The sequence below is a fragment of the Balaenoptera acutorostrata genome, chromosome 10 (genome assembly GCF_949987535.1).
Source record: "Balaenoptera acutorostrata chromosome 10, mBalAcu1.1, whole genome shotgun sequence".
NCBI classification, from domain to species: domain Eukaryota; kingdom Metazoa; phylum Chordata; class Mammalia; order Artiodactyla; family Balaenopteridae; genus Balaenoptera; species Balaenoptera acutorostrata.
In genome coordinates, this window is record NC_080073.1 from 42,170,110 (window position 1) to 42,185,553 (window position 15,444).

General features: G+C 50.8%; 1 protein-coding gene across 3 annotated transcripts in view; it reads left to right on the forward strand.

Moving 5' to 3' along the window:
- Positions 1-13,695, forward strand: part of FYCO1 (FYVE and coiled-coil domain autophagy adaptor 1) — an 85,932-nt gene extending 72,237 nt beyond the window's left edge. For all 3 annotated transcript variants that reach the window (XM_007168869.3, XM_007168870.3, XM_057554552.1), the window contains 3 exons: positions 292-502; positions 7,693-7,802; positions 9,805-13,695. In XM_007168869.3, coding sequence (XP_007168931.2) covers positions 292-502; positions 7,693-7,802; positions 9,805-9,880 — 397 coding nt within the window. In that variant the 3' untranslated portion in view covers positions 9,881-13,695. The remainder of the gene's footprint in view (positions 1-291; positions 503-7,692; positions 7,803-9,804) is intronic.
- Positions 13,696-15,444: the final 1,749 nt, after the last annotated feature.

Consider the following 15,444-nt stretch of genomic DNA (forward strand, 5'->3'; position numbering starts at 1 on the left):
GACCACACCGGCTCCTTGTGGGCAAGGGTTATCATCTATATTTTTTACTTCTGTGTCCCCAGTGCCTAGAGCTATGCCAGGCACCTAGTAAGTGCTCAGGAAACATCTGATGGCGTGAGCTGCACATCAAGAATTCTCCCATGTTTAAGCGTGTGAGTCATGGTGACCCAGGGCTTGTCCTCCCAAGAGCCTCCAGGGTTTCCAGTCACCTCGGAGTCACAGACAACGTGGCCAGTGGACTCAAACGCTTTCCCCGCTTTGATCAAGTCCCTCTCTGCATTCCTATTTTAGGATAAAATTACCCCTCACGGTGGAAGAGATCGCCAACTTCGGGGAGGGCAACAGGGAGCTGTTTGTGAGGTCCAGTACCTATAGCCTCATCCCCATCACCGTGGCCGAGGCAGGCCTCACCATCAGCTGGGTCTTCTCCTCCGACCCCAAGAGTATCTCCTTCAGTGTGGTGTACCGGGAGGCGGAGGACACGCCGCTGGATCAATGTAAGGTGAGGCCATCTCCCTGCCAGCAGGATTCCCCGGGCAGACCTTACCTGGGATGTTCTGAGAGGGGCACAGAGTGACCAGAGTGGGAAAACCCCCGGGGCTGCATTATGCAGAGCAGGCAACACACCCGGGCTTGTCCAGCCTGGGGGAGGAGAGCTGTCTCCTAATGTCTGAAGGCCCACTCCTGGGTCAGCTTCAGACTGACCTTGGAATAGGTCAGTAGGTGAAACTGAAAGGAATACAGATGTGTGACTCAGTTTAAGGATCATTTTTTTAACAGAGCCATGCCGAGCAAGAACGGGTCACCATGGGAGGTGGGGACCAAGATCTTTGCTTCTGGTTATGAGCTTAGGGTGTTCAGCATCTCACCTCAGAAAGGTCAGTAGGGACTCATAGCCATTGTGTCACTTGGGTGGTTGGGCTGGAAATCTTCGTGGCAGATACCAGTTCATAAACTCCTAAGACATTCTAAACATGGGACATTGACAGTGGCCGGGACCATAGTTCTCAACCTTGGCCACACATTAGAAACACCTGGGAAGCTTTTTTTTTAAATAAATGTATTTATTTATTTATTTTATTTATTTATTTTTGGCTGCGTTGGTTCTTCATTGCTGTGCGCGGGCTTTCTCTAGTTGCGGCGAGTGGGGTCTACTCTTCATTGTGGTGCACGGGCTTCTCATCGCAGTGGCTTCTCTCGTTGTGGAGCACGGGCTCTAGGCATGTGGGCTTCAGTAGTTGTAGCTTGCGGGCTCTAGAGCACAGGCTCAGTAGTTGTGGCTCACAGGCTTAGTTGCTCCGTGGCATGTGGGATCTTCCCGGACCAGGGCTCAAACCCATGTCCCCTGTATTGGCAGGCGGATTCTTAACCACTGCACCACCAGGGAAGCCCTGGGAAGCTTTTTTTTAAATAAATTTATTTATTTATTCATTTATTTTTTGGGTGTGTTGGGTCTTCATTTCTGTGCGAGGGCTTTCTCTAGTTGCGGCGAGCGGGGGCCACTCTTCATCACGGTGCGCGGGCCTCTCACCGTCGCGGCCTCTCTTGTTGCGGAGCACAAGCTCCAGACACACAGGCTCAGTAGTTGTGGCTCACGGGCCTAGTTGCTCCGCGGCATGTGGGATCTTCCCAGACCAGGGTTCGAACCCGTGTCCCGTGCATTGGCAGGCAGATTCTCAACCACTGCGCCACCCGCGAAGCCCCCTGGGAAGCTTTTTAAAACATACTTCTGAGTCCACACCCCAGACCACTAAACCAGAATCTCTAAGGGGGATCCAGGCATCCTTAGATGGTCCCAGTGGGCAATCAAGGTTGAGAGCCACTGGTTTAGATCAAGGAGAAGAAGAGTAGAAAGGATGGAGTAGGATGCAGAGCACAGGACAATGAACAGGCCTCCGTGGGGGCTGATTCACTGTGGGCCGAGGAAGAGGGAGGGTCTGAATTCCACACCTGAATCTCTGCGGGGAGGGTGCCAGGGGATGATGGAGGGAGAGCTGGTTTGGGTGGAAACGCGAGTTCCATTTGAATCACTGTGACTGGAAGGAATAGTGAGGACAGTCACACAGGCTGGATTGGAGCTCCGGGTAGATCTTAGACTTTTAATACAGAATCTCCATTTTCTAAGAATGAAGCTAGAGAGGAGCAATTTGAAGTCGTGTGAAAGGAGCCTTCTGTGAAGTCTCTGCGATGACATCCACTAGTCCCTCAGGCTTGTGGTCCTCTGGGTGTCCTAAGGGGCTCGCGGTGAGGGCTGGGGTAGGCCCAGAGCCCCAGGAGGGCCAGGCTTGGGCATGCTGGGCACACAGGTCCCCGCTCCAGCTTCGGTATCCACATGGGGAGGACATGTGTCCATCTGTGTTTGCTCTCCTGCCATCCCTGTCCTGGTGGTATCTGCCTATTATAGAGATTGCTTTGTCATTTCTGTCCTCTTCAGATTCACTCCTCAAATTTAATTCTAGCCCCCCTGAGTTGGCCTTGATTATTGGAGCCTCATGCTCGTGCTTATTTAAAAACTGCTCTGCCCCTCTTTTCCTTTTGGAGGCTCACAGCCACACCACACATGTAGCCTTGGAGCCCTTCCTTCCTGAGCGGTTCTGAACGTCCACCTGGGAGGTCCTGGGCTTGTGGTCAGAGAGTGGATTCAGGCTCACTGCTGCCACCTGGGCACATGTCTCAGTCCATGAGGCAGGTCTTAGTCCCACTTTGCTGATGAGGAGACTCGGGTGCAGAGCGGCCTGCCTGGGCAGTTGGTTGGGCCGCAGCTTAGGCAGCGTGCTTCTCAGCTCTGCACTAGCAACCGGCTGCACCACCCGGTACTCAGCACCAGCACCTTCGCTGTTCACCTCCTGTTCCCAACGCCCACCGAGCGCCTCGTGCTGTGTCTGCCCACGTTAGATACTGGTGGATATTTGTGGGAGGGAGAGAAGGAGGCGACGAGATCCGGTCTCCACGCCTCTCTCCTTGCTCAGTCACTCACCAGCCTAATCCTCATGGCCCTGGGAGACCTGTGTGGTTCCTCCCAGGAATCAGGAGCTCAGGGACGCCCAAGAGCCATCCTCATCTCTGGCTCCCTTACTGCCTGAAGGATATGGTTACCATTGTCTTTCCCACAGTGGACGCCAGGGGGCAGAAGGAGCCCATCTGCAGGGTGGGTGAGAAGGGTGCTCAGGTGCTCCTCTGCCGTCACAGGCCCGACTGTCACCAGCCAGCTGTGGGGATGGCTGTTACGTCTGCCTGAGGTCCCGTACAGACATCAACCTGGAGAACCTACGTCCAGGCTCACACCTTTAGCATCTATCCTGGGGACTCCCCGTATGATGCCCTGACCAGACTGGACCTTGTTGGGAATAATGGGACATAGTGCAAATTGCAACACTCAGGTTTCATGATTGTGGAGGTTCAGGCATGAGGAGCTCTGCTGTGTACTTGCACTCTGTTCACAACCATTTACTGTACTGCTGTATACTGGGCTCTGTAGGGCGGGCCCACTGGGGATAAAGAGAGAAGGAACAGCATGGGATCTGCCCTTGAGGAGCTCATGGTGTGATCAGAGAGAGACCTTATTAAAAAAACAACTGTGGGAGAAAAAAGAAAGAAAGAAATAACTGTGATTCCAGGTGGTGACTGTCATGGTGGGGTGGCACTTGAGGGTGGGGGGCAGGCACCTAACCTGGGGAGCAGTGATCAGGGCAGGAGACTCCTGGGCCAAACCAAGAGAAGTCGTGGGGAGGGGATGGCAGGGGGACATGGGTTAGAGGAAAAGCATACAGGTAGAGGGAACAGCATGGAAGGCCAGTCCCATCTCTAGGGGCATGTCAGACACTCCCACCCAGGACCACCCTCTCTCCAGAGGGACCTCCTCTATCAAGGCCATGCCTCGACACTGAGATTAGGGACTGTGACTTTGGGAAGCACTTGACGAAAGAAGCGGTAAATCAAGGACTTGAGGCTACCCATGTGCAGACTGCTGCCCTGAAGCCTGGGACAAATCAGGGAAGAAGACCTAGGCCCTGCCTCTCTCTTTGGCCAGAGAAGCTCAGAGGCCTGCCTGGGGCTACTGGGAGCAAGGACCCTTGACTTTATTTTTTAAACAGCTTTATTGAGGTATAATTTACACACCATATAATTTACCCATTTAAAATGTGCAATTCACTGTTATTTCAGTATTATTCACAGAGTTGTGTAACCATCACCACTGTCTGATTTTAGATCATTTTCATCATCCCCCAAAAGAAAAAGAAACCCTGTGTCCATTAGCAGTCACTCCCCAACATCCACCCAGCAACCACCAACCTACCTTCTGTCCTTACAGATTCCGTGTTCTGGACATTTCATGTGAATGGAATCATGCAATATGTGGCCTTTTCAGACTGTCTTTTTCCATTTAACATAGAACCCTGGCTCTGTACCAGGCCGCCAGGTCACTAGAGTCCCTCGAGAAAGCAGTAAAACCAACTTGGACTGTTTTACAGACATATCACATAAATCAGGTCATGGGCACCCAAGCACTGGAGGCTGATTGGGAGACGCCCCCAGAGCTCACACAGCAGAGACCTGTCTCACTCAGGGTTACATGAGACCCCAGTCATCTCCCGTCACCTCTGCTGTATGGGCTTTGACACCAGAGCCTTCGTTAATCTCCCCTAGACGTTTTGATTGACTGATTTTAAAATCAGTCTTACAGATTTTGACCATGGTAGAAAAAACAGCAGCTGGAATGAACCAAAAGTCCATAGAGTAGACTGTTTAAAGAAATGAAGAGTATTATCTTACACATGTCCTCTTCAGAGGATCTGCCTTAACAAGCTCTTGGGTTTTGCTTTGTAATCACAGTAGTGTGTGGGAAGGTTGAGGTGTGGGGCACACAGGCGTCCCTGTGTAAACAGCAAGCCTTTCTCCCCAGCACTTCCTCCTACATGTGGTTGCTGAAGTATCTTAGGCCAGGCTCAGAATTTTTAGATTATGCATCATGGGAACAGACCCAACCACCCAACCTCCTGGGATTCTCAGTCCCCAGTGGAATTAGAATATTGTAGAACATTAATGGAACTTGATGAGATAAGAAGTAGCTGCCACAGAGCCCACGCATAGTAGGTCCTCATGCATCTTTGTCCCCTCCGGGCTTGTCTTGGGCCCGTCCTACTCCCTCACCACCACCAGCTTCCAGCCAGAGCAAATGTACTGTGGTGTCAGGAACATACTGTGTGCTCTGTCTCTCTCTCCCATGCCTTTGGGATCTCCCTCTTGACTTCTCTCTGACCCATATGTTATTTAGTTTCCAAATATTTTGGAATTTTCCAGACAACTGCTTTTTTTTTTCTTACTTAATTCCATTGTCAGAAAATGCACTTTGTATAGTTTGAATCCTTTTAAATGTAAGTTTTGGGTTTTTTTTTTTTTAATGACCTAGAATATGGCCTACCTGGTGAATGTTTCACGTACACTTGAAAAGCATGTGTGTTCTGCTGTTGTTGGGTGGAGTGTTCTATACATATCAGTTAGATCAAGTCAGTTGATAGTGTTCTTCTATTTCCTTACTGAGTTCCTGTCTACTTATTCCATCAATTATTGAGGGACATTAAAATATCCAACTATAATTATGAATTTATTCTATTTCTCCTTGTAACTCTACCACTTTTTGCTTCATGTGTGTTGAAGCTCTGTCATTAGGGCCATAAATGTTTAGGATTGTTTTGTCCCCCTTGATGAAATTGACATCTTTATCATTATGAAACTGTCCCTGGCCATGTTCTTTGATGTAAAAATCTACTTTGATATTAATATAGTCAATCCCTCTTTCTTTTGACTGGTGTTAGCATGGTGTATCTTCTTACATCCTTTTAACTTCTTTGTGTCTTTACATTTAAATTGTATTTCTTGTAGGCATGATGGGGTTGGGGCTTGCTTTTATCCAACCTGATAATTCCTGCCTTTCAATTGGGATGTTTAGCCTACTTACATTTAATGTGATTGTCAATAAGGTTAGGTTTGAGTCTCTCATCTTACTGTTTTTTATTTGTTCCATCTGCTTGTTGTTCTCTTTTCCTCTCAAAGCAGTAAACTAGGGCAATTGCAGGGCTCACCTTGTTCTCTCACAGATCACTGTCCATCATTGCCTGATGTACAGTGTCTTAAAAACTGTTTTGTATATTTTGTCGGTTTTGGTTGTTACTTGAGAGGGTAAATCTTAGCCATTCTCCCATGCTTTTGAATATGTTGTCCCTGCTGCCTGGAGCTGCCAGACCTCCCTATAACTAGCTAAATTGTCCAAGCTCAGTGTTGCCTCTTCCAGGAAGTCTTCCCTGATTCTGCCTCTCCCCCCTCCCACCCAGAGGCTGGGATAGGCACCCCTCCCTGGTAGACCCCTCGTGACAGTTTCACCCAACATAATTGAATGTTTTTTTTATCTGTTGTCACCATTAAACCACAAGATCCTTAAGGGCAGCAGAGCCTTCTGTGGGAACTTACTTCACTTTGGGAACTTTGTGGCCACCATGTAGTGTTTCAAGAAATAGGTCGCTGTATTCAAGTTTGAGTTGAAAAAGTAATCACATCTTTATAACTATTTTGGATTCAGTCATTTTGCACAGGTTGAAAAATGTTTAATAGGAAAAAATTAAAACTAAATTTAACAAAAATTGAATTTCCAAAAAAGGAGCAACATTTAATTTTGTAGAGAATGAAAATTTTTACATTGTGAGGCAGCTCACTTCCTTAGGAACCCGTTGCTAAGATGTTACGTGGTCTGCGTGACCATTTATTTATGTGTAGTCCCAAATGGGAGGCTTATGGATGCTTAATGAGACAAGACCCTCTAAGTGCTTGTCCCATCAGAAAAATGTGTTTAATTTTGGTTGGCTCTTGTGTTAATTCCTGTCATATCTTCAGTTTTAAAGTATCTTAGCTGGCTAACAGGTTGAAGACTCTGCCCATGGGAAAGAAGTTGGCCATCCATAGACCCCAGCCCTGGCCCTGTCCAGCTCACACCATTTGCTCAGATTTGGGCTCTGACAGTGAGGCCCTTAGAACATGTCCTTAGAAAATAAACGTCTCCTGGGATTAATTTCTCATTCTCAGAGGACATAGAGAGGAAGCAGGAGACTTGGAAAGATGAAAGGGCTCTGAGGCATATGGACCGACTGGGGCCAAGTGAGAAGCCACGGGTGGAGCCAGGGGTGGTCAGCCTGGAGGAAAGTGGGCCCAGCAGCTTCACAAAGTGCTCAAGAGATGTGGAAAGAGGGCTCGGCCTGTCCTGTGAGACCCCCAAGGGTAGCAGCACCAGCGCAAAGGAAAGAGCCAGGCAGGATTTCACCTAGAATAAGCCTCACCTTCCTGAAGCCAGAAAGGGGCTGTTCCTCTGGACGGTGGAGCGTTCTGGCACTGGCCATGGTCAGAGGAGGCTGGAGGACCATTCTTTTGGGATGCTGACCAATTCATGATTCTGGATGAAACTCATGTCTACAGCCTCCCCACTATCTCAAGTTATCGACAAACCCAGGGCATGTGGGAGGTACCCCACCAATCCTGGGGGCTGATCTCAGCCCCAACCCTGCTCAGCTGTGACCTTAGACGAGGCAGGCTCTCAGCTTCCCTGGGCCTCAGTTTCCTTCCCCAAGATAAAGAGTCTGCCCAGAGGATCCATGGTGCCCTCTCAGCTTCTGTTTCACTTTTCCTATCTGCTTTGTCTCCCAGGTGCTCATTCCCACAACCCGATGCAATTCCCACAAGGAGAACATCCAGGGCCAGCTCAAGGTCCGCACACCAGGCATCTACATGCTCATCTTCGACAACACCTTTTCCAGGTAGGGGCCACCTCATTCATCAGCATCCAGATGAATCCACCTGGCACCTGGTCCCAAGAACAGAGGTGGATGTTTAAAAGAAGTTATTTAATTATCAGTAGCTTATTATCAGTAGTGCTTTGATTTTAGACCTACGCTTTGGTGTTCCAGTGTCTGTTATAGACTGTGTAACACACAGGCTAATACTTACAGAGTCTCGCCACATGTCAGGTGTGTTCTCCGCCCTCTGCTCTTACTTACTCACTTCAGCCCCACATCAGCCTCACGTAATAGGGACTGTCTTTCTCCTCGTGTTACTACTAAGGGACTGAGGACAAGAAAGATAGAAGAGTGACAATCCCAAGTCACACAGCTGGTGGTAGAGCTGGATTTGAACCCAGGTGGCCAGGCTCCAGACTCTAGGCTCTTACCCGGGACACCCTTCTGCCTCTCTGCTGTCCAGATTCCCACTGCCCAGACCAGAGAAGAGCTCAGTAAATATAGTGGAAGGATTAGGTGGATGGATGGATGAGAGAGAAGCGAAGGAATGAAGGCTAAAGTTTGAGATAATCAGGACCAGAGCTGTGAGGTGAGGCCCCTGGGCCCTCCTGTCATGGGAGTGGAGCAGCAGGTACCATCTTTGGGAAGCACTGTTTCAAAGCACCAGATGCAGATCCAGGAGTGTAGGGCTTGCGGGGCAGGAGGATGGGGATGTAGGGAGATAAGGCTGGAGGGGCGGCCAAGAAAGGAAGCAGGACAGAGGACCACCATTGATTGAGCATCTGCTGTGAGCCAGGGGCCTACGTCATGGAGACGTGAGACAGGTTGCTGGGCACCTGTCCCTTTTATGTCTTCTGCTTCAGCGTAAGCCCTTAACTGGGGCTTGCCTCTGTTATAAGACCTGTCTTGTCAGCATCCAGCCACATCCTCTCTGAGCGGAACCTTGAGCTAGCGGCCACATCCCTCCACATGGGTGCCCTTCCCAGCCCACTTAATAGGCTGGGAATTACTTAATAGGACACTCTAGGGGAACGCTAGAGTGCCACCCCCTCACCACCTCCAGGCCTTGAACTCCCAGGGCTTGTGGCCATGGGCATCCACCAAGGGAGAGGTTAGAAGAATGGGCTTCCCACCTTGCCCCACTCCTGCCCCTCCCCCCAACCCCCCCATGAACATGAACACACCTTGAGTTAGCAGGACTCTCGGGCACAGGCCCAGCGTGTCCAGAGAGCTGCTTTCGGACTGGACGTGGGCCTCAGCCCCTCTGGGGCAGCGGTTAGGAGACTGGGTGAAGGCCAGCCAGGCACAGGCTCTGCTCTTCCCTCTGTGGGTTTTAGTTGAACCCCAGTTTCCTCTGCAGTGGCAGCCAGCATTTTTACTACCTCACGCAGCCCCACTGTGTTGACGGAGAGGCCGGTAGAGGCGTGTTGAGGGCAGAGTGCAGCCCCAGGCCGGCCCCCAGTTATCGTTAGAAGCGGCCGTGGTGCTGTGACACACTCTGGCCTTAATCCACTGAGGTCATCTCAGGGGCCTACTCGAGATTTCCAAAGCATGGACGGCAAAATGGATTTAGATGCCCAGTCAGAATGAAATCCAGGCTCACTTCCACCGTATATGTCCCCTCCATGCCTGCTCCATTCACTTCCCCAGTGCAGTCCAGACCACCTAGACCCCAGAGACCCCCGGGACTGCTTCAGAGCAGCAAGGCAAGCAGGGGTGGGGCTTCACAGTGTGAGACCAAATGGGCCTTTCTGCACCCAAGCCCCAGGAAAGTCTGTGGCGGTGTCCCAAGACCCCTGATACTGTGCAGGGAGATGTCTCTGCTAGACAGACAGGAAGTGGGGGTGAGGGGGCCTGGAAGAGTCCACACATTCTGCAAGAGGCCCCAGCCTCCGAGCAGAGGCCTCTGCACAAAGACTCGCCGTGCCAGCCAGCGCCCGCTCCAGCCAGGTCACTGCAGCTGCTGCCCCTCGGGCTTTTAGCCCTCAGGGTAACACCTCCTTTTCCATTTCTGTCTCCTCAGGTTTGTCTCCAAGAAAGTATTTTATCACTTAACGGTTGACCGGCCTGTGATCTACGATGGAAGTGATTTCCTGTAGCCTCAAGCACGTGGATTTTAATAGTTTCCCATTACCCACAGGAAACACTACTCTTCCTCTCCTGTCACATAAAGCACTTACAAAACCCAAAAAACAAAAAACAGCTGCTCTGAAGCTATCAAGATCCACTGTGCAACTTTAAGAGACGGGCCCTTGGCTGCTCCTTGGAGCTGGGTTGTTCTTGTACTCAGCACCATGCACGTCACTCTTAGCCCTGTGGCTTATAAGGGCTCAAGCAACGTCTCCATTGTCCTCACACCCAGAGGGACACTATGCCAAAGTTTTAAACACTCAGGAGACCATTGGCCTCTCCTGGGGGCACAGTTGGTTCCAGGCCTCCTGTGGAGAGTTTCCCAGGCCAGAGAGGATCCCAACTTCTGCTCAGGGAGAGACATGGCCCCCCTGTGCCCAGCCTGGGGCCATGCATCACGGGTGACCATGAGCTGGGATGCCCTGGCCAGACCCTGTGAGGCCCTCGAGTCCTCGCAGGAAAAGGAGGTCGGGGCACCCAGGGGCCCACCCAAGATCCCAACCAGCCTCCTCCATCATGCTCCTGTCCCTTCCTGCCCCGTGAGTCCAGGGCTGCTCCAGAACTCGGCCATTTCAGAGGGGCCTCCAGCTGCACTTGCCTCCTGGCCCTTCTGTCTGGGCAATTCTGTCCTCAAGCAAAGCCCTTCACTCAGCCAGGCCTCTCAACAGCTCAAAACATCACCCTAAGAATCAGAACTGAAGCTAATCCAGGGAACAGAACCCACCTACTGGGGGCCTGCAGTGCTGTCTGTCTACGGATGGCCAGAGCCCAGATGCTGGGTAATGTCAACGCCATGACCAAAACACAGGGTTGTGCATCAGCCTATAGGGCCCACTCCTCAGCTGACAGCCTGTCTTTGTTTATATCAATAAGAGCTTCTGCCTCACCTGCAGATATGTTTACTAATGATCATAAATCAGGGTAGGAACCACTTTTAAAAATTGGGGCTTCTTAACAGAAGTCTTTGGTAACTCAAGTGTAAACAGGCATAATTCATGAATCTGCTCTTGGCTTACCTCTTGGTCCCTCCTCCCCACCTACCAGATTCCCCACACCCCGTTTGCCCACTTCCTGCTGCTCAGCCTGCACCTGACACCTGGGAGCTGCCTCCCTCTGGGGCCAATGAATCCTCTGTCCTTTTCCAGGACGAGAAGGAGATAATCTTCCTGTTCTCTGTGGCCCTCTTCTCCCACCAGAGGGCTCACCTTTGATGGCCTTTTTGTGCCCTGTTCACCGGGCAGTCAGGACCCAGGTATTGCCACAGTGAGTAGAGCATCTGACAAAGCAGCCCACCTTGGCTGGGACAAGGGAGAGGGCGCCGGGCAGGGTGACTGTGGGTCTGAGTGCCGGGCCCAGCCAGCCCTCCAGCTAGCCTGGTGACTAAGCCAAGCCACACCACCTCGAAGCTTCATCTCGTCGTTCACAAGCCTGGTCTGACCGGTTCTGAGAGCTGGAGAATGGGTCAGGAACCCCAGGCCAAGTTCAGCTCAGACCCCACACCCACCATGCACCAGCGGAGAGGACTCATGGGGCAGGGGCAGGAGGAAATGACTTTGGCGATGGACTCAGAACTTTGATTTAAACAGGAGACTTAGGCACTCCCAGTCACTTTAAGTGGGGTTTGGGACATGGTGAACAGAACCTTCCAGAGAGATTAGCCCAGAGAAAAGCTGGACCTCTTGTGCTCTCTTTCCTGGGAGTAGCCACCTGTGGCAGAAAGCCACGTCTCTAGCATCTCCTCGAGCAAGGTCCTGACAGTGCTCAGCACCAGAATGGAAATAGCCAGGCCCCCAGAGACTCCCTAGCCTCGTGCTTGTCCCCACAGGGTGCCACACAGCCTGAAGATGGTTCCAGGGCAAATTATCCTGCCTTTAAAGCCACCCACCCTCTTGGAAAGGATAATCAGATGTAGCTAGTTCACCACATGAGAGAGACTAACAAAAGAACCCAAAGCAGTCTGGAATCTTGGTTTGAGTGCTTAGCTTTCCCAGGATACCGTGGAGACTCTGGCCAAGCTGATGGCCTTCTGCTGGTATCACCACCATCACCTGCAGCTAGAACCAGCGTTTCGAGAGTAGCTGATGTGTTTCCTGCGAAAGGCCTGGGACATTCCATCTGAGGCTGATTCTGAACCTCTGTCACTCAGCCCAACTGTAGCTTAAAAAATCACTTGGCTCTTGTGAAGCCAACCCAGAGCCACTCCTGCAGGAGAGCGTGGGCCCCTAGTGGCACCACAACAAAAGGTGACTGCAGTTGTGCAAAAAGGCCTTTGCTGTGTTCAGAGACCTGCCCCCTGACCCCTGGTCACACCCCGCTTCTGCAGCGTATTTATTTTTTGTGCTGAATGGACTCATGTCCTTTGTTACTTTGCTGTGCGAGCTCAGGTTTGCTGTGCACTACGCAGCTAGAGAGTATCTATGGCTGCAAATATGCTTGCAGCCATATTTAAGTATGGCTTGTATAAATAGCTTTCTTATTTTAAACAGGTTCCCAATTTTACTGAGGTTTTGGGGTTGCAGTATTTTTTTTTAATGCAAACGACAATGAAAGACAGCTATTGAAAGTGGTGGCCCCAGCCAGTAGACTGAATTACACTAGAAGTCAACAAGAAGGAAACATCCTTGGGATCTCAGATCACTATTTAAAAACAAAAACAAAACCCCAGCAGTCCCTTGATGGCCCAGCTCTCTGAATAACTGTCACTCTTTAGTATTGATACCAGCCACCTTGCTCACCACTGTCTCAGAAGCCACTGATCACCCTCGCCTATGAACACAGCCTCTGTCAGGCGCACTCATACACCTCAAGGAAGGGCGTTTGGGAGAAAGTGTGGCCTCTGCAGAGCACTTCTGGCTGGAGCCCACCTACTCCAGGTCTACTGGACCAAGAGCAGGCAAGGAAATTCTCAAGCAGGAACCACATAGGGTTTAGAAAGTAGACGTGAAAAGCCACACTATGTAATTCAAAAATAAAGGGGATGGTTTTTCTGGAAATTTTCAGTTGTCACTCACCTTTGGTGGTGAAGCCATTCCAGACTCAGATGAAAAGAAATCCCCATTTGGGGATGAAATCTCAGAGTCTGTTTTATGATACTGGTTAGATGTCCACTGACATGGTTTTATAGGAGTTTAAATTTCAGAAGCCCACCTTGGTGACTCTACATGGGAGAATCCCATCCTTGACTCAGAGGTTTTGAGAATCAGCAGAGCCGCCATCTGTGATGCTCAGAACCAAGGGTTGCCCAGAGACTGGAGTCAGCCATCCACATTTACAAAATGCTTACTCAAAAGGTACTTTTCAGTGGAACCTTGGGTAAGTTTCTTTTCATTATGCTTCTTCCAAGGAAACAGGAAAGACTGAGTTAATGCCTTTTCTCTCTTAAGCACTTTTTCAAAATAATAAAGTACATCTTTAAATTCTGGGAGGCATCTCTGATAAAAAGGCTTCCTTAGAACCTTAGGAGAGTGTTATCCAGAGATGATCCTGCCCCTGGTGGCTGCAGAGCAACAGTGAAGCCTCAGTTGGCTGGCTTCCAAATCGGAATTGCACTTTAATTGACTAATCCTCAGTTCTTGCAGTCTTACAGGATAGCAGGTCTGGAAACCCATCGCATTCTTATCTGCCAAAGAATTACCCAGAAGCACATCAAATGTCAACAGTCCACCTGCACAGCAGGGGTGAGGAACTTTTGTATCCGAAAACATATTCCTTACAGCATCTGCTGCACCATTTGGGAATGTCTTTATTTTTAACCTCAGGATTTAAATAAACACTATGTCATTGACAGTAGTGTCATCTTTCATTCTGTTGAGACATAAGGCAAATGATGAAGTTGCCCACAGCAGAGTCGGGGTCGAGCTGCCCTTCTGGGACACGTCTTGTACCATGACTTTTCAAAAGGGCCCAAGCCAGCAGCTGTCCTGAGCAGTTGCCACGTGGCCTGATATCTGGACCCACAGTCTGCTCTGAGGCCTGTGTTCAGACCTGCCTGAACCATCGCAACGCACCAACCCACTGCCCTCTGCCAGGTGAGCTTTTGCTTTCAGCAAAATTCCCCAGCCTTCCCCTGGTCCTCAAAAGAGCACACTGAGCAAAGAGCAACCTGATTTACCAGAATAATGGGGTGGGGGAGGAGGTCACGGTGACCTAAAACCACAATTAGTGAATCTGGATACAAATCTGGGCAAAACTGCCAGCACGAGGCAGTACAGAGGATCAGCAGAGAGCCTGGACACAGGTCCCGAGGTGCATGTCCCAGTCACTCCACTGGGCAGATTGAGCTCAGGCTGGGCAGTCCATCTGCACTCACCTCTCCTGAGTGCCTTGTGCCCCACAGAGCCCCTCCCAGCCCCCCGGATTCTCCTGTGGCCTCTTCTTTCATCAGTTACTCAGGAATAAGTTACTTTCCATTATCGGATTGTTCCCGCAAGGGCCAGGACCTGTGTTTCTTCCATCTTCATCTCCCTCCTCTACCTCACCTCACAGCCTCCAGCACTGTGCCAGACACGAGAGCGCTCTCCAGCCTCTGAATCGGCGAGGACACTCGGTGCCTTGGTCAGCTCTAAGCCATCAACAATCCCACTGGCCAACTTGGCCAGAGACAAACTCCCAAAACCCCCATGTCAGAGAAGGACAAAGGGCAAGCCTGCAGGGGAGGTTTGGGGAGGATGGAGGTGAGCTGGTCACTAGATCCGACCCCTCACAACCCCCTATACCCTCAAGTCAAGCCTCTTACTGTCCAGTAACAGAAGAGTGGTTTATCCAAGTGCCCAAAACAGCACAGCAGAAGGATTTCTTTGTTAATAGGACAGTCCCTCCAGAGACTCAGGTGGCCACGTGGACTGGGCCTAGAAGGAGAACCGACGGGGACACGTGGATGTGCAGGCTGCTCTATCTGGGCTGGGATCCTTCGTGGCAGAATCCCTGTGCACCTCACCCCACCTGCTGAACCGCTGAGTAGTCCAAGGTGACCAAACCAATCCTCCGCTCCAGGGTTTCCCAGCCCCCACTCGATTCCAGGCATTCTGGCCCATCTCGGCGTCCGTACGCGCCGTGGCACTCCGGTTCCCCGCCTCTTCCGCCCGGTCGCTGCGTGGTGCTGGAGAACGTAGAGATTCCCCAGGTGACTCAGAAGGACACTGTCTGCAGGGTCAGCCCTTTCGGTTTGAAGATGCGTGGGAAAAATCTGGCGAGTGGGGCCCGCCACCCACGCACATTTGAAAAGCAAATAAATGGTGAAACCTGTCGCCCGAGATGAGAAAACGGACTTTTTCGGGGGGAGAGATTGAAGCCGAAGCCATCAAAACCCAGGGGAGAGCAGAGTTATTATGAAAGCCGCTCAGAGTGGGTTAGGGTTGAAAGAAAGGTCAGCCTTTTACTTTTTCCACACCTGCTGGTTTCTAAAGAAAGATGGTAAAGCCGAGCAGAAGTGTGATTGCCAACCTCTGGTCTTTGATGTGTGTCTCCTGGTCCCTCCCCCACTCCCCGAGCTCTGGGGGAGGATGGAGGCTGGTGTGGTTTCCTCACACCTCCT